At 45.0% G+C, this 18,202-nt stretch overlaps 1 protein-coding gene across 3 annotated transcripts in view; it reads left to right on the top strand.

The window, feature by feature from the left end:
- The window catches only part of LOC126336279 (uncharacterized), a 183,931-nt gene that overhangs the window by 94,941 nt on the left and 70,788 nt on the right, over nucleotides 1–18,202 (top strand). For all 3 annotated transcript variants that reach the window (XM_049999795.1, XM_049999796.1, XM_049999797.1), the window contains one exon: nucleotides 8,522–8,693. In XM_049999795.1, coding sequence (XP_049855752.1) covers nucleotides 8,522–8,693 — 172 coding nt within the window. The remainder of the gene's footprint in view (nucleotides 1–8,521; nucleotides 8,694–18,202) is intronic.

Raw genomic sequence — 18,202 nt, 5'->3', positions numbered from 1 at the left:
GTCTCTCACAATGATGTCACCCTCTAGTGGAATTGCGGCGGTTTTTTCCACCGCCTGGCTGAGCTATGGCAACTGTTGAGCTTTACACCTGCTATCTGCATTGCCCTCCATGAAACCTGTTTCCCGGCAGTATGGACCCCTACCCTCCGCCGCTGTAAGGGATATTACAGGAACCGTAGCGACTATAATTGAGTGTCAGGTGGAGTTTGCGTTTATGTCCTAAATTTAGTCTGTAGTCACACTGTGCCCCTTCAAAGCCCCTCTTGAATCTGTGACTGTCAGCATAGGGACGACACAGGAAATAACTGTCTGCAATGTATATCTTCCTCCAGATGGTGCAGTACCCTTGAATGTATTAGCTGCACTGATTGATCAATTCACTAAACCTTTCCTACTTTTGGGAGATTTTAACGCCTCGTGCTTTCCATGTCCAAGTTTTCGCCTCCCATAGACCAACCCCCCCCTCCCCCGGCCCCCGTGTCCGGGAGAATGGGGTCCTGCAGGGCTCTGTATTGAGTCTATAACTATTTTTAGTGGTCATTAACGGTCTAGCAGCAGCTGTAGGGCAGTCCGTCTTACCCTCTGTATGCAGATGACTTCTGCTTTTCGTACTGCTGTTCCAGTACTGGTGTTGCTGAGCGGTGCCTACAGGGAGCCATCCACAAGGCTCAGTCGTGGGCTCTCTCCCAAGGGTTCCAGTTTTTGGGCGCTAAGTTGTGTGTCGTACAGTTCTGTTAGCATTGTACCATTCGTCCAGAACCAGAACTTTACCTTCGTGACAATCCACTCACTTTAGTGGAGACATATCAATTCTTAGGACCGGTTTTCGATGCCCGATTAACTTGGCTATCTCACCTTTGTCAGCTTAAGTGGAAGTGTTGGCAGCAACTCAGTGCTCTCCACTGCCTGAGCAACACCAACTGGGGTGAAGACTGCTCTGCACTGCTACAGCTCGACAAAGCCCTTGTTAAATCCCGCCTCGGCTATGGGAGTCTGGTTTATTGTTTAGCAGCGCCCTCAGCGTAGCGTGTACTAGACCCAGTGCACCACTGTGGCATTCACCTAGCGGCGGGAGCTTTTACAATGAGTCCCACGACCAGTATCCTGGTGGAGGCCGGAGTCCCTCCGTTGCAGATCCGACATGAACAATTGCTTGCCAGTTACATTGCACACATGCACGATTCTCTTGAGCATCCGAATTACTGTCTCCTTTTTCCACCTGCGGCTGTTCATCTCCCGCATCGGTGGCCCACGTCACGGCTGACGATTGCGGTTTGCATGTGATCACTTCTGTCTGAACTGGAGTTCTTCCCTGTACCATCTCCCATCCACGTCCGTCCACATACACCTCCATGGTGTACACCTAGGCCACAGATTTGTCCGGACCTTTAGCGTGGCCGTAAGGACTTAGTTACTCCAGCCGCTCTCAGCTGTCACTTCCTCTCGATTCTTGATGTGTTCCAGGGCTCTGAAGTGGCTTACACTGACGGCTTGATGGCTGATCAACGTGTTGGCTTCACCTACGTCCACAGAGGCCATTTTGAACAGCATTCCGTGCCCAATGGCTGCAATGTATTCACTGCAGAACTGGTGCCCATCTCTCGTGCACTTCAGCATATCTGTTCATGCTCCAGGGAATCGTTTCTTCTGTGTACTGTCTCCTTAAGCAGCCTACAAGCAATCAACCAGTGCTACCCTCGTCATCATTTGGTAACGTCTATGCCCTGTACCAGTCCCGTCGTTCAGTGGTGTTTGGGTGGACCCCGGGACACGTCGACACCCCAGGCAACAAACTTGCCGACAGGCTGGCCAAATGGGCTATGCAGAAACCACTTCTGGAGATGGGCATCTCTGAACGTGACCTGCGTTCTGACATACGCCTTAGAGTTTTTCAGCTTTGGGAGATGGAATGGCTTAACAGTACACACAAAAACTGTGTGCCATTAAGGAGACTGTGAACGTGTGGAAGGCTTCCGTGCAGGTCTCTCGCAGGGAATCAGTTGTCCTCTGCTGGCTCCGCATTGGCCACGCTCGAGCGACCCACAGTTACCTTGTGCGCCGTGAAGACCCACCTGAGTGTCAGCGCGGCACCTGGTTGACAGTGACCCATATTCTGTGCTCTGTCCCACACTGATTGCCCAGCGACGAAATCTTGGGTTACCGGACTCGTTGCCACTAATTTTATCTGACAATGCCTCATCAGCTGATTTAGGTTTACGTTTTATTTGTGTTCATCGTTCTTGTGATTTTTGCTTTCATTCTGTTTTGCGTTGTCAATCTCTTTTGTTTTATTGTCACACTTGTGGCATTGTCTTATTCGGAACAAGGGACAGATGTTAGTTTGGTCTCTTTACCCCTCTTTTAAACAAACAAACCAACCAACCAACCAACCAACCATTGGCACCATTGTGTGGACTGAGGGCTATAAGCAAAGTCATCTAGGTGACTTGCTTCTTTTTTACATTTTGTTGCTTCCCTGGCACTTTTAAAAGATTTTCACTAGGTATCTGTTGCAAGATTCTGATATCAGTCTGACATCCCACACTTCAGCAGCTGTCAGTTGGTAACGTTTGAGTTGGCGCCATATGGTCACATCTTGTCTTTGTCCCACACTCTTTTCAGGAAGTTATAAGTGCAGAGCATTAGAACATTAGTTTGTTGGTTCTATTATTTTATGCCACCATTACAAATACTGTAAGAACAATATAGCCATAAACAAATGTGTATAAAACATTCAAAACATGCACATTAATGCACGAAGCAGATTGAAGTGATGGAATAATGCTTGAAGGCAAACTCCTGTCGGAATGCACAGCAACAGCTACTATTCATGAAAATTAGTTTGTACTCAGAGACTGAAACCTACAGTGTAGTCTTGGTATTTCATCAGGGATTGTCTCAAATAATTCACACTGGAGTCTTTAGGCAGAGGTGACTGACAGTTTGTGAATATTGATCGCTTCACCCACAAATAGAGGGCTCAGCAGTTGAAATTCTGACAAGAGTTTTCTCATCTTCATATAAGTTCATGGCTGATATTCTGTTGTTGTTGTTGTTGTTGTTGGGTGTTTTTTGAAAGTTTCAGATTTTTCATTGGTTTTGCTCATGTAGATCAATAATGTGAAGATGAAACAAGACTGGACTCGGAAATTAAGTGGCGGACATGCGCCTCCTCATCCAAACTGGAGAAAGCAAAGAGTGAAGGCCTAAAATGATATCCACTGTTTACACATAAAGTAGACATTATACCAACAATACACTTCAAGATAAGGCAGTAAATATAGTCCATTAAACCTAAATATGACCTAAGCTTTTCGAAATAATTCAGGAGAAGAAGCCAAATGAGGATCTGTATGCTCAATGGTAATAAAAATACAAGCAGTACTTCAGGAAGCCCAAATCCAGTCACTTCCACCTTAATCTTAAACAGCCCGGATTTGGATCTGTGAGTTAATCTGCTTCTGAACAAAAGTTGCCCGTGATCATTGTTTTGGTTGCTTGCAGCATCTGGGTCAGTCTAAAAAGTAATGTGTACTGTGTTCAGGTGAGAGCCAATCCAAAACTGTGGTATCTACATCTACATTGACGTGTACATTCATACTCCACAAGCCACCATATGATGTGTGGAGGATAGTATCCTGTTTCACTATTAGTCATTTCCTTTCATGTTCTACTCACAATCAGATAGGGAAAAAGACTGTCCATGCACCTCCATATGAGATCAAATTTCTCGTATCTTATCTTCTTGGTCCTTACTCCAAATGTATTCGGTGACAGTAGAACCATTTTGCATTCAGCTTCAAATGCCGGTTCTCACAGTTCTCTCAGATTGTTCCTCGAAAAGAGTGTCACCTTCTTTCCAGGGATTCCCATTAGAGTTTCCAAAACATCTGAGTAATGCTTGCATGATGTTTTAAACTGCCAGTAACAAATCTAGCAGCCTGCCTCTGAATTGTTTTGACGTCTTCCTTTAATCTGACCTAGTGCAGATCCCAAACACTTGAGCAGTACTCAAGAATACATTGCACTAGTGTCCTGTGTGATCCATTTTACAGGTGAAACATACTTGCACAAAATTCTCCCAATAAACCAAAGTCAGTCATTCCCCTTCCCTATCACAATGCTCACATGTTCATTCAGTCTCATATCACTTTGCGATGTTACATCCAGATATTTAAACAATGTGACTGTGTCAAGCAGGACACTACTAATGCTGTATCCTAACATTACAGGTTTGTTTGTCCTACTTACCTGCATTAACTTAAATTTTTCTATATTTAGAGCTACCTGTCATTCATCACAACAACTAGAAATTTTGTATATGTCATCTTGTATAGTCCTACAGTCACTCAACTTGGACACCTTCTCATACACCACAGCATCATCAGCAATCAGCCACAGACTGCTGATCATTCTGTCCTCCAGATCATTCATATATATAGAAAATAATAGTGGTCCTATCACACTTCCCTCAGGCACTCATAATGGTACCCTTGTCTCTGATCTCCAATATGTCCATTGAAGACAACTTCATGGGTTGGAGTCCGCCAGCCACTCATATATCATGTGAGCTATTCAGTATGCTCATACCTTCATTAACAGTCTTGACGTTGGGCATCATGTCAAATGCTTTTCGGAAATATAGGAATGTGGAATCTGCCTGTTGCCCTTCATCCATAGTTTTTTATTATTTTTATTTACACGTCAAGTTATGTAGGACCAAATTGAGGATCAAATCTCCTAAGTCACGGAATGTGTCAGTACATGAAATTACAACATAAAAGTAATAACAGATAAAAATAAAATGTTTATCGACCCAAAAAAAGTCAAGCCATAATTTTAAGTAAACACAGTTAACGATATAACATAAGAATCAGCTTAATTTTTCAATGAACTTAACAGAATAGAAGGTGTGATCCATGAGGACACTCTTCAGTTTCAATTTGGAAGCACGTGGATTACTGCTAAGAGTTTTGAATACTTGTGATAGTTTATTGAAAATGGATACAGCAGTATAATGCACAATATTTAAGGAAGTCCGATCCAAATGCAGGTTGTATTTCTGCCGAGTATTAACTGAGTGAAAGCTGCTTATTCTTGGGAATAAGCTGATATTGTTAACAAGAAATATATATATTGAGAGGCTAATGTCAAAATAACAAGAAATATATATATTGAGAGGCTAATGTCAAAATACCCAGACTAGTGAACAGGCGTTGACAAGAGGTTCGCAAACTTACACCACTTGTTGCCTGAACCACCCGTTTCTGAGCCAAAAATATCCTTTCAGAATGGGAAGAGTTACACCAAAATATAATACCATATGACTTAAACGAATGAAAATAAGCAAAGTAGACTAATTTTTGTATCAAGCTATAACTTACTTCACATACTCTTCGAATAATAAAAATGGCAGCATTAAGTCTTTGTACAAGATCCTGAATGTGGGCTTTCCACAACAGTTTACTATTTATCTGAATGCTTAGAAATCTGAACCGTTCACTTTCACTAAACTGTTAATTCACTTATATCATGTTAGAAAAGAACAAGCTGAATTTTACATGATTATTGCTTTCTAAAACCATGCTGATTCATGGACAAAAGCTTCTCGGTCTTGAGAAAATTTATTATATTCACACTCAGAATATACTCAAGAGCTCTTCAGTAAACCAGTGTTAAGGGTGTTGGTCTGTAATTTTACAGGTCCATTCCTTTACCCTTCATATACAGAAGTCACCTGTGCTTTTTTCCAGTTGCTTGAGACTTTGTGAGAGATTCACTATAAATTATCTTAATCAAACATTTGTGAATCACAATTACTCTAGGAAAACTGCTGGAAAAGAGTGATCTTACTAGCAATTTTGAATTTCTCATAGGAAAAAGTCCCAAATAATAACTTTGCTCAATGGCTTTTGCCCCGGTTTTGTCCCGGAGAGAAAGCAAGTATTTAGTCAAGAAAAATGGCAGTGATTGCCATCGGAAATGAACGCTGTCAGTTTCAAGAAGTGTTTCACTGAGCAATTCATGCCATACGTGAACCATAGTCGACGGTAATTGTAGTGGACAGCACCAGCTCTTACAGAGAGAATACTAAGCCAAACAAAAGAAAAGTGGCTACTGTGCTCTGGCTTAAAATTCAAAACATTCTGTTCTATTATACAATTGGGCTCATGCTGAACTCCTGTAGCTCATTAATTTATACAAGTCACTCAACAATGCATATGCACCTGATTTACTAGCACTTGAATGGTGTCATACAATTTTGAGTTGGCCACCGTACCACTGCCAGTATAATCTGATTTAATTAATTTGGGTGCAGGTTAAAAGGTATATGATGGTAAAGAACAAAACATTCAAGATAACAGATGCTTGAACACAAAACAATAGACATCATCTCCCCTTCAGTGTGGGCAGATTCCATGTAGCCCGTTGAAAAGCTTTAAGGAAGAGGACTTTGATTGTGGGGTGAGCCTTGAACCTATAATCATAAATTTGCAATCACGTACTTTGGAGACAGATTCAAATAGCAGTGACAATGGTATTACGATGTAGACTTTGTTCCAAAGTAAGGTAACAACAGTTGTTGATTTTAAATGCTCTTGGTTTAAAAACTGTTTTGTTTGTCACCATATTAGTCGTGTAAATAGTGTATGAGACTTCAGCCTCTATTGGCTGGTATTTTGTACCCTAAGATGTGTGCAGACATTCACTTGTTCTGAGTGACATGACTGTAATTTTTAACAGATTGCCCAAAGGGAAGCAGCTAATTTGCTAGTTAGGTAGATAGCTGTGAAATTTAGGCCTTTCCAACATGTGTACTACACTCTAGTAATGCAGCTGGGTGAATTCACAGAAAACGCCAATATTTCAACAGGTAACCTCGTGTCACTTTCGAGGCACAAAATGTAAAATGTCTTAAAATGACAGTGAGGGTTACCTATCGAGACGTTGCTGGTTTTCAACGTTATGGGGCAGCATTCCCTCGAGTAACTCAAAGAATTGCTTTTTTGTTCTATGGACCATAAATACACTCTCTCTCAGTAATGTCAAATGAGTTAATTTATGCTGTAATGCTAGTAACCAGTTTCGATGGCCTTACTGTTAAACAATCGCCTTTTTGAGGAAAATTGTACAAAGCTATGTCAGCTGTCCTTGCCTTCTGATGTGATGCGACAACTGTGGACCAGCAGATGCACATAATCAGCATGAATCTCATGTAGACAGTCAAAATTGGTTTTCAAATTTATTATTCTGCTCATAGATTTGAACGTATAATGCGATGTGCCGTAGGCAAATGAACCTGATTGTTGTCCACAGAAACACTGTCTGACAACCTGGACTTCGTTTGCCCAGTCTGTACTGCCATGCTTAATACAAACCTGATCCCCTCTGTGCTTCCCTATCACTCTGGCACTCTGCAGAGAAGTGCCTTTTGCATGACACGGTTGTAATACATATGACATTAGCCAGCATAACATGACAGAAAAGTCTTTGCAGTTTATTAAACCTTGTGAACTTGATCAAAGGGCAGTTAGAATCACTATTCTTAAGAAGGTTCTGTTTTCTCTAGGCATCAGATTTTGAGTTTTTATGATCTCTCAAATTGAAGAGCATTGCATCGGCCATCCATTTGACGAATAAGTAGGCGCCAGCATATCTATTGGAGGCCACACAGACCTTGGCTACTCCTGCGCAAGAAGATAACTAGTCGGAGATGTGGGCACGTTGATTTGGATCGCTATGTTCAGTAATTAACTCAAGGATGAGTTGAAATATCCAACAAATGTAATGTCTGTCAGCATGTCCAAATTCTCACAGGAGTAAAATGATTGAAGACCTGAACCATCAGAATTCCTAGACTGTAGTTCTATTAGGTCAATGTTTTACACAATTGATAAACATCCACCTCGCTGTCTTCCAGTCATGACTGACTGGTTCATTTCCTCTTGTAGTTGTGTGTAGGCCTCTAAAGGAAAAATTTGCTGATGTGATTGAGCTACTTTATGTAATATTTGGGAGGAAGGTAATTGTATTTCTCATTACAGCTCTAACGATTCAACATTTTATTTTATGCTGTACTGATGTCATAGTAATTCACGTATTGAAATATTGTACCAGGTACATTTTTTCTGGAACACGTGGGAAAAGTAGCTGGTGCTGTGTGTTTCATTAATGACATACGCAACTGTAGTTTTGAAAAACATAGATTATGATGAAGGAAATTAACTTCTGTTTGTGGGTTGTGTTTGTGAAGCGTTGTTTTCCCTCAGAAATGTTACGAATGAAAATAATTAAAAAATATCCTGTTTGTTGAGTATATTAATTTTTATGTATGTTACGTTATCAGGTGTGTGTGTGTGTGTGTGTGTGTGTGTGTGTGTGTGTGTGAGAGAGAGAGAGAGAGAGAGAGAGAGAGAGAGAGAGAGAGAGACTAATAAAATAATTCATCATACAGTAGAATTACTGTGTTTATTGAAGTTTAATGTACCTGTATACTTATGTTTTTTTTTCTTCTCATTAGCCACCATGACTTGACAAAGGCAGAACCAACACTAGCTCATATGGCACTATTTGAACTGCATCGTGTAGGTATTTTGAAATATGTTGTGTCCCAAAACTGTGATGGCTTGCATTTGCGAAGCGGTCTCCCAAAACGTGCCTTGTCAGAGCTGCATGGAAACATGTATCTAGAGGTTAGTAATACATTAAGTATTAAGCTTCATACTTGTTAATATAATGAATTTTTATAATAATAGTCCCTAGTATGGAAAAACAAAAGCAAATAACACTTTTCTATGAACTAAAAAGAACGTGTGATACAATAACTTTATGGCAAGTGGAACATAAGCAAAAAATGTATGTGAGGTAGGGAACAGGTAGACATCACACATTTTTGGAGCATGATGTAAGAGGACTTTTATTTATTTATTTTGTTATTTCTAAAGAAAAGAAAGGAAGATCAAGTAGGAAAGAATGGCAATAGAAAAGCACATTAAGGAGACAAACTGGAACTGCAGTTACAAACAGTAGAAAATGACTTTGCACTTACTGGACGAGTCACAGGTGTCAAGTCGAGTGTTAGACATATTCAATGTTAGGAATGTGGTGCTTTTTTTCGTATTCTTTTCCAGTGGCAGGGACAAGAGCAAATGACATAGAATACTGGAAGGCAAGGATTAGCAGAGATTGAAGTTATCGATGTTGTAAGACTCATGGACGTGTTCAGCAGAGGGAAGTTTATTATCTAAGCAGTTCAGAAAAGTTAGTGTTGAGAGAGAGAGAGAGAGAGAGAGAGAGGGGGGGGGGGGGGGGGGGGGTCTTGACCCAGTGGGCACAGATTGTGAAACTGTTGCTGAGGTGAATGGACCTTCTGCATAAAGCTGGTTAACTGTGCATAATTTGCTGGCAGCTTTTATATTGGTGAACTATATTTTGGTTTGTGTTCATGATCTTATAGAAATCTGTGCAGTATTGTGACACATTACTGCCACAAGAAGCCTTATGTTTACCTGAGTACGGTGAGTGAGTCAGTATGTGGGACAAGCAGAACAAGAAGACACTCACAATTAAAGCTTCCGGCCATTAAGGCCTTCATCAACAGAAAACACACACACACACACACACACACACACACACACACACACACACACACACACACACACACGCGCGACTGCACAATAAGGCACAGTAGTCTTATCTTTCCAGTCTCCCACCACCTCCCAAGTCCCACCATCTATCCACAGAGGAGCATTCCTCTTGTAGCTCAGTACCACCCAGGACTGGAGCAATTGAATTGCATTCTGCGCCAGTGTTTAGACTACCTCTCGCTGTGCCCTGAAATGAGAAATGTCCTGCCCCACTATGCTTTCCATCTCTCCCACAGTGGTATTCCGCTGTCCACCAAACCTGTCAAACATGATATCCTTCATTTCAATCACTGCTTCACAGCCTGTGGCATATGGATCCTTCCCACAGACACCAGCTTTTCTGAATTGCGCAGGTGGGAAATTTCCCTGTCATATATCCTACATTCCCGTAATCCTCATGGCCTCAACCTTCATTAATCACTGTCCTCACCCGTCCAGCCCCTTCCCTGTTTACTTTCCAGCACTGCACAGCTGTCATTTCACCACCACACCCAGTCTTTTTATTTCTCTCCTTTTCCACTACTTCTCCCCCCTCCCCACCTCTGTCCTACCCCCTCCCCCGTCTAACCTGCAGCACTTCACTGTCCGCCACCCCCACTACACTATCCCTACCCCCCCCCCCCCCCCCCCAGCCTCCTCCTTATTCCCAAACAGTCATCAGTCTCATCATGCACTGGTTCTGCTGTTCGCAGTGTGATTTCAGTTGCCTGAGTCTGCTGTCGTTTGTGTGAGTTGCGTTAGTGTGTGTGTGTGTGTGTGTGTGTGTGTGTGTGTGTGTGTTTTGACGAAGGCCTTAATGGCCAAAAGCTTTAATTGTGAAAGTCTTTTTGTTGCGCCTGTCTGTGACTCGGCATCTCCGCCATATGGTGAGTAGCAGCTTTCCTTCTCATAATATCAGTATATCATAAGTTGCTTAAGGAGAGAGGTATTTATTTGTCAGGGCTGAGAAGAATAAGTAGGGAGGATACTTCCTCATTTCTGAACATGACTGCAGGTAATCAACACCTGGCAGAGGATCAGATTTATTTTTGTGTGTAACAAATAGGATGCTCTTTGTAGCTAGGTAATGGAAGTAGCTGGGGTTTTACATCAAAGATGAGTCACCTCTGTATTTGGAAAGAAAATTTACATCCGAATCTGGACATATGATTGTGCACTTTAAGCCATTTGCGCAACATTTACACGCGATAGGATGTTTACGTATCCAAACAGTGTCATTGTTCTAAATTATCCACAAGGACAGAAAAAGGTATTCTTATGGGATACTGTATATGTCTGTGGATACAGAATCTGGATGCCAGAAACGAAACAGGTTGTGGAATCTAGGGACTGTATATTCATAGAATTTTTGAATGGCAAATGCTCAGCTGAAAACAGAGACAAGTGAAAATTTATTGAACTCTACAATGAAAGAGCATTACCATTGCCAAGAATTAAGAATGAAAGAAAAAGTAAAAGAGTAGTTCTAACACTGAAGAGGGATTTGATTGTTTCAACAGATGAAAATTAAGTTAATCAGTAACTCATGGAACATTCTCAAACTTCACAAAATTGATGCAGGCCAAGAAAAGATATAATAGAAGGAAAAAAATGAGTTTAAGCAAATGTCATCCAATGATCCTTCCTTCCGAAGGGGAGGCTTATATACTAAAGAAGCACAAACAAATGTTGAGGAGGAGGAACAATGACGAACCGTTATCTTATTATGAAACAGTTCTTTCTTATGAAAGAGTGGAATGAATATTTGCAATGAATGTAGAAATTAACTCTTTGAATAATAATGATGTTTGGAAAGTGATTGAACTACCATCTGCTGTAATTCCAGTCAAGAAAAGATTGGTATTTAAAAAGAAGACAGTTGGTGAAGGAGCAAATTTTTAAAGCTCATTTAGATGCAAAGAGAGTTAGTCAAGTGAACGGTGCAGAGTATAATGCAATCGGTGCTTGCGTTTCAGATTTTAAAACAATTCATCTAGTTCATGGAGGTATGTTCCATCTTTGTATCTAAGTGAAGGACAGTTTATTTTTTGCCATATGAGTTTTGCTTCTTTTATTTGTGAAGCATCTTCAGTGTGCTGCAGCACGTTTCTTTTTATATATGTAGTAAATGCATTATGTAGTAGTTACAAATATGGTACTATGTTACATTTATCATGTTTTTTGGATTAGAAACCACTTTTACAGCACAAATAGCTTCAGTTTAAAATATTGTATTTTGTTATGATTTCCAATGTTGCTACTCCATGTGTGTAACCTGTAAGTTATGTTCATTCAGTCCCCATATGAAAGACAATTAATTTCTGGTGTTTTTTCACACGCATTTATTACAAAACTTCACGTGCACTTTTCATTGTGTGTTCAACATGTGTGGGTTTACAGTGTGTAGTGTTGCCGTCTGCCGCTGTGTGTTTATCTTTTATGCTTTGTATGTGTGGTGTGATATTTTTTCAATTAGTGTGTGTGTGTGTGTGTGTGTGTGTGTGTGTGTGTGTGTGTGTGTGTGTGTGTGTGTGTGTGAGAGAGAGGGGGGGGGGGAGGGGGGAGATATTCATTAATTATTTATTCAGGTTATGCTTCTGTTTGTTATTATCTTAGTGCTCAATATGATCAGTGAGTTACTGCTTATGTTGATTTGCTCAGTGATTACTTTCTTTTTATGATGACGGCTCTTAGTATATGAAAGTTTCCTTGTAATGTCAGAAGTTTGTTACTGTAATTTTTCACTCTGATAATTTTCATATCCAGTTCCATGTTTGATGGTTGAGGCCCACATTTTATAAGGCATTCAGCAAAGGTAGAATGGGTTCTGACATGACAGGAAAACTTTCATATACAAAGAGACCTTGCAATAAAAAGAAAGTAATTAGATGGCCAAATCAATATAAGCTGTAACTCACTGATTACTTTCGACACTGAGACATCAACAAACAGAAATGTAAAACATAGCCAGGATAAATAATCCATGAATCTCCCCTTCTCTCTCTCTCTCTCTCTCTCTCTCTCTCTCTCTCTCTCTCTCTCTCCCTCTCCCTCTCCCTCTCTCTCTCATCCCCCCCCTCTATCTCACTCTCCCCCTCACATCCCTACTCCACTCCCCCGACTGCTCCCTCCTCCCCCCACTCTCTCCCCCTCACATCCCCCCCCCTGCGGGTTCGGGGGTAAGAACAGGCCCGCGGCATTCCTGCCTGTCGTAAGAGGCGACTAAAAGGAGTCTCAACCTTTTCGGCCTTATGTGATGGTCCCCTCTCGGGTTTGACCTCCATCTTTCTAAATTGTTCCGCAGAGCGAGCCAATTGGGGAAGGGCGCCTTACATGGTGCACTGTATCTGTTGTGCATTGATACCTTTAGCCGGTTTTCTCGTCGTTGCAATGGTGTCCCGCTCGTTTTCCGTCTCTTGGGCGAGGATACGCCCCTGGGTGCGATTACCACGCTGCACTGTGCAGTGTTGCTTTCTGCTGCAACGACGACCTTACACATTTTTGCACCTAAGATCCAGCACGGTAGCCAGTCCGTTGTGGTGGGGCCACCATGTACCCTGTTGGTTGTAGCCCCCTGACAACACAGGGATCACTCTACTGATGTTTGCGCCGTTTACTCCCCATGTATGCCAAGGAGTAGATGCCCATCTCCCTGGGGCATCAGGACTCCCGGCAATGGCCATCCTGTCAGGTGGCTCTTGCTGTGGCTAGGTGGCGGCGCCCATGGGGAGGGCCCTTGGTCGGAGTAGGTGGCATCAGGGCGGATGTCCTGCAATGAAGCGTGGTACATCATCTCTTGCTGGTGGCCAGCCACCAGCAGTCTCTAAGAGTTCAAGGGCTCATTTTAAAGCTAACGTTTATGACCCCAAATCGTTCCCATCCCTGGCCACACCATGGGAGGAACGAAAGGCAATGAGTGATAGTGACATGTATTCGCGCAGGTATCTCGTCTGTACCAGAGCTGATGGGGAATCCTTTGTATCCATGAAGCCTCAGTTCTTTATAGAGCATTTGGAGGACAAGTTTGGGGAGGTGGAGGGCTTGTCTAAAATGCGCTCTGGGTCAGTTTTGATAAAAACAGCATCCTCCGCCCAGTCACGCAGGTCGCTTGCTTGTGACAAGTTGGGAGATGTTAACGTTACCATCACACCACATAAGAGTTTAAATATGGTCCAGCGTGTTATTTTCCATAGGGACCTACTTCTGCAGTCTGATGACGAGCTGCGCGCCAACTTAGAGCGTAGAGGTGTTCATTTCGTCCGGCGCTTTCATCGGGGTCCGAGGGACAATGGGGTTGCTACCGGTGCCTTAATCTTGGCCTTCGAGGGTGATACATTACTGGAGAAGGTCAAGGTGATGGTCTATCGTTGTGACGTCAAGCCCTATATTCCTCCCCCGATGCGGTGCTTTAAGTGCTGGAAGTTTGGCCATATGTCTTCCCGCTGTACTTCCAGCCTCACATGTCGAGATTGCAGATGCCCATCTCATCCCGATACTCCATTTGCTCCACCTCCCATCTGTGTCAACTGTGGAGAGCCTCATTCACCTCGCTTGCCAGACTGCAGGATCTTACAGAAAGAACGCAAAATCATGTAATATAAGACCCTGGACCGACTGACTTACACTGAGGCTAAGCGGAAATTTGAACGGCTACATGCCGTGCGCATGATGTCATCTGATGCCTCCACTGTCACTCCTGCTCCAGCTCATTTAGCTGCACCACAGACAGTCAGCTCTCAGCATCAGAGGACCTCACCTCCCCCTTGACGATGGGAGCTCCTTCTCTTGCTGTTGCTCCCACACCATCTACCTCGGGAGCAGCACTTACTAAACCACCGGGGACACCAGTCCCCACTTCAAAGCCGGAGAAGCGTAAGTCTTTTTCGGCTTCTCTCGCTCAGAAGGGATCCCTTGGGTCACTCCCTTCCCAGGTTCCTCCAGCGGCACAGCAGACACCAACCAGTGGCTGAAGAAGCCACAGGCCGCTGGTCGTCTGGCTTCGCGATCATCTTCGGTTCCGGAGACTGACTCCAATAAGCCCTATCAGCAACGGCAACCAAAGTATCAGTGAAACAAAACGACACTGAAGCCCCGTAAGACCAAGGCACCTGTGATGGCTCCTACTCCACCACTACCTACAAGCTCTCTGTCTGAGGATGAGGTGGAGATTCTTGCGTCCGCTGAGGGCCTCGATTTCGCCAGTCCCTCAGACGCAATGGATAGCATTTGCACGAGTGCTCCATCGGAGGCAGCAGGTGACCCAGTGGCGTAATCTCCCTTCCCAGTCCCGTCACACCTTTCTCAGCCTTGGACAACACCATCCTCCAGTGGAACTGCAGCAGTTTCTTCCACCATCTAGCTGAGCTCCGCCAACTTATCAGCCTTCACCCTTTCCTCTGCATTGCTCTGCAGGAAACTTGGTTTCCGGCAATGCGAACCCCCGCCCTCCGTGGCTATCGGTGTTGTTATAAGAACCAGGCAACTTATGGAAGGGTGTCTGGTGGCGTCTGCATCTATGTCCTGAACTCTCTGCACAGCGAGTCTGTCCCTCTCCACACACCTTTAGAGGCTGTCGCTGTTCGGGTGTGGACGCCACAGGCTGTTACCGTCTGCAGTCTTTACCTTCCACCGGATGGTGATGTCGCGCAGCATGTCCTGGCTGCTCTGATAGTTCAATTGCCGCCACCTTTCCTGTTACTGGGCGACTTTAACACCCATAACCATCTGTAGGGTGGGTCAGTGGCAACACGTCGAGGTGCCATCGTTGAGCATTTATTGGCGCAGCTCGATCTCTCGGTCTTAAATGATGGTGCCTTCACACACTTCAGTGTGGCGCATGGCACATACTCCGCCATTGACCTTTCCATCTGTAGCCCTAGCCTCTTACCGTCTGTCCAATGGAGAGTGCATGACGACCTGTGTGGTAGTGACCACTTTCCGATCTTTCTGTCACTGCCACAGCATCAGTCTTCTGGGCGCCCTAGCAGATGGGCTATGAATCAGGCTGACTGGGACTTGTTCCACTGCCACTGCCACTATTGAGCCTCTCTCTAACGATGCCATTGATGCAGTGGTTCAATCGGTCACCACCGGCATCGTTACTGCCGCCGAATCTGCCATTGCCGGTTCTTCTGGGTCCCCTCGGAGGCGGACGGTGTCTTGGTGGTCGCCTGAGATCGCTGAAGCGATTAAAGCTGAAGCGATTAAAGCTCGCCGAAGGGCGCTCCAGTGTCACAAGCGACATCCCTCAATCAACCACCTTATCGCCTTCAAACGGCTGCTTGTGTGAGCCCACCGCATTATCCGCCAACGCAAGCAGGAGTGCTGGGAGCGGTATGTGTCCACCATTGGTCTCCATGTCACTCCATCGCAGGTCTGGGCCAAATTCGCCGCCTATATGGCTATCGGACCCCTGTCAGTGTCCCTGCGCTCTCACTGAATGGAGCAGTTTGTACTGACTCCGACGTCATTGCAAACCGCTTGGCAGAGCACTTTGCTCTGAATTCCGCTTCTGCCAACTACCCCTTGGGCTTCCGCTCCATTAAGGAGCGGATAAAACGTCGGAGTCTTTCTTTTCGCACTCACCATCCTGAATTGTACAATGTTCCATTCAGTAAGTGGGAATTTCGCAGTGCCCTCGCCGCTTGTCCGATACCGCTCCTGGGCCAGATAGCATCCACTCTCAGATGCTGAAACACCTTTCAGTGGACTGCCAGCAACACCTCCTCGATCTTTACAACTGCATTTGGGTCGAGGGTGAGTTTCCGTCGCAATGGCGGGAAAGTCTTGTTGTCCCCATTCTGAAACCAGGGAAGAACCCTTTGGAGGTGGACAGCTACTGTCCCATTAGCCTCACCAACGTTCTTTGCAAGTTGCTTGAATGGATGGTCAGCCAGCGCTTGAATTGGGTACTGGAGTCTCGGGGCCTTCTGGCTCCGTCTCAGGGTGGGTTCTGTAAAGGCCGCTCCGCCGCCGACAATCTGGTGAGCCTGGAGTCGGCCATCCGTACTGCCTTTGCCCGCCGTCAGCATCTGGTTGCTGTCTTTTTCGACATGCGGAAGGCGTATGATACGACTTGGCGTCATCACTTCCTTTCTACACTTCATGGATGGGGTCTTGGGGGCCCTCTGCCGATCTATATCCGCAATTTTCTGTCGTATCGTACCTTCCGCGTGCATGTCGTAGCCTCATATAGTTCCTCCCAAGTCCAGGAGAACGGTGTGCCACAGGGTTCTGTTCTCAGTGTCTGCCTGTTTTTAATAGCTATTAACGGGCTCGCTGCGGCCGTGGGAAATACTGTCTCCACTTCCCTGTATGCTGACGACTTCTGCCTTTACTACAGCTCTATTGGCATTGCATCTGCTGAATGTCAGGTACAGGGCGCAATCCGCAAGGCGCAGTCTTGGGCTGTAGCGCATGGTTTTCAGTTTTCGGCAGCCAAGACCTGCGTTATGCATTTCTGCCGACGACGCACTGTACACCCAGAGCCGCGGCTTTATCTCAATGGCGAGCTTCTTACAGTGGTGGAGTCACATAGGTTTTTGGGGGTGGTTTTTGATGTCCGGTTGACTTGGCTGCCTCATATTCGGCAGCTTAAACAGGCGTGTTGGCGGCATCTAAATGCTATGCGATGCCTGAGCCACACCAGGTGGGGCGCCGACCGATCTACTCTCCTATGGCTTTACCAGGTGTTAATCCAGTCCCGTCTGGACTACGGGAGTCTGGCTTATGGCTCAACATCCCCATCTGCGTTGCGGGTGCTGGACCCAATCCTCCACAGCGGGATACGCCTTGCCACTGGTGCCTTCCGAACCAGCCCTGTGGACAGCATACTTGTGGAGGCTGGTGTCCCTCCACTGTGGTTACGATGCCAACAATTACTAGCTGCTTATGCTGCCCATGTTTTTAGCTTGCCCGGGCATCCAAATTATCATGTCCTATTCCCGCAGCCAGTCGTCCATCTGCCAGAACGTCGGCCCCGGTCGGATTGTCCGATCGCCGTACGTGTCAAACAGCTTCTCTACGGGTTTGGGTGTTTCCCTGTTCCACCTCCTTTCCGGGCCCCTCTGCGTACACCCCCGTGGTGTGTGCGTCGCCCTTGCCTTCGGCTCGATTTGGCACAGGGCCCAAAGGACTCAGTCCCTCCAGAGGCCTTCCGACGCCACTTTTAGTCCATCCTGGCCACGTATCAGGGCTCTGGCGTTGTCTACACTGACGGTTCGATGGTTGCTGGTCATGTCGGTTATGCACTAACTCTAGGGGACCATTCTCAACAACGTTTGTTGCCGGCTGGCTGCAGTGTTTACACTGCTGAGCTGGTTGCCATCTTTCGTGCCCTAGCGTATATCCACTCGTGCTCAGGTGAGTCCTTCATTATCTGTAGCAATTCCCTGAGCGGTTTACGAGCTCTCAACCAGTGTTTCCCTCGTTCTCATCTTGTAATGGCTATCCAGGAGTCCCTGCATACTCTTGCGCATTGCGGCCGCTCTGTGGTCTTCGTGAGGACCCCAGGCCATGTTGGGATACCTGGCAATGAGAATATTGACCGCCTGGCGAAAGAGGCCACCAGTACACCA

Source organism: Schistocerca gregaria, chromosome 2 (genome assembly GCF_023897955.1).
Source record: "Schistocerca gregaria isolate iqSchGreg1 chromosome 2, iqSchGreg1.2, whole genome shotgun sequence".
In the NCBI taxonomy this organism is placed as follows: domain Eukaryota; kingdom Metazoa; phylum Arthropoda; class Insecta; order Orthoptera; family Acrididae; genus Schistocerca; species Schistocerca gregaria.
This window is presented reverse-complemented; position numbering and strand designations above follow the sequence as displayed.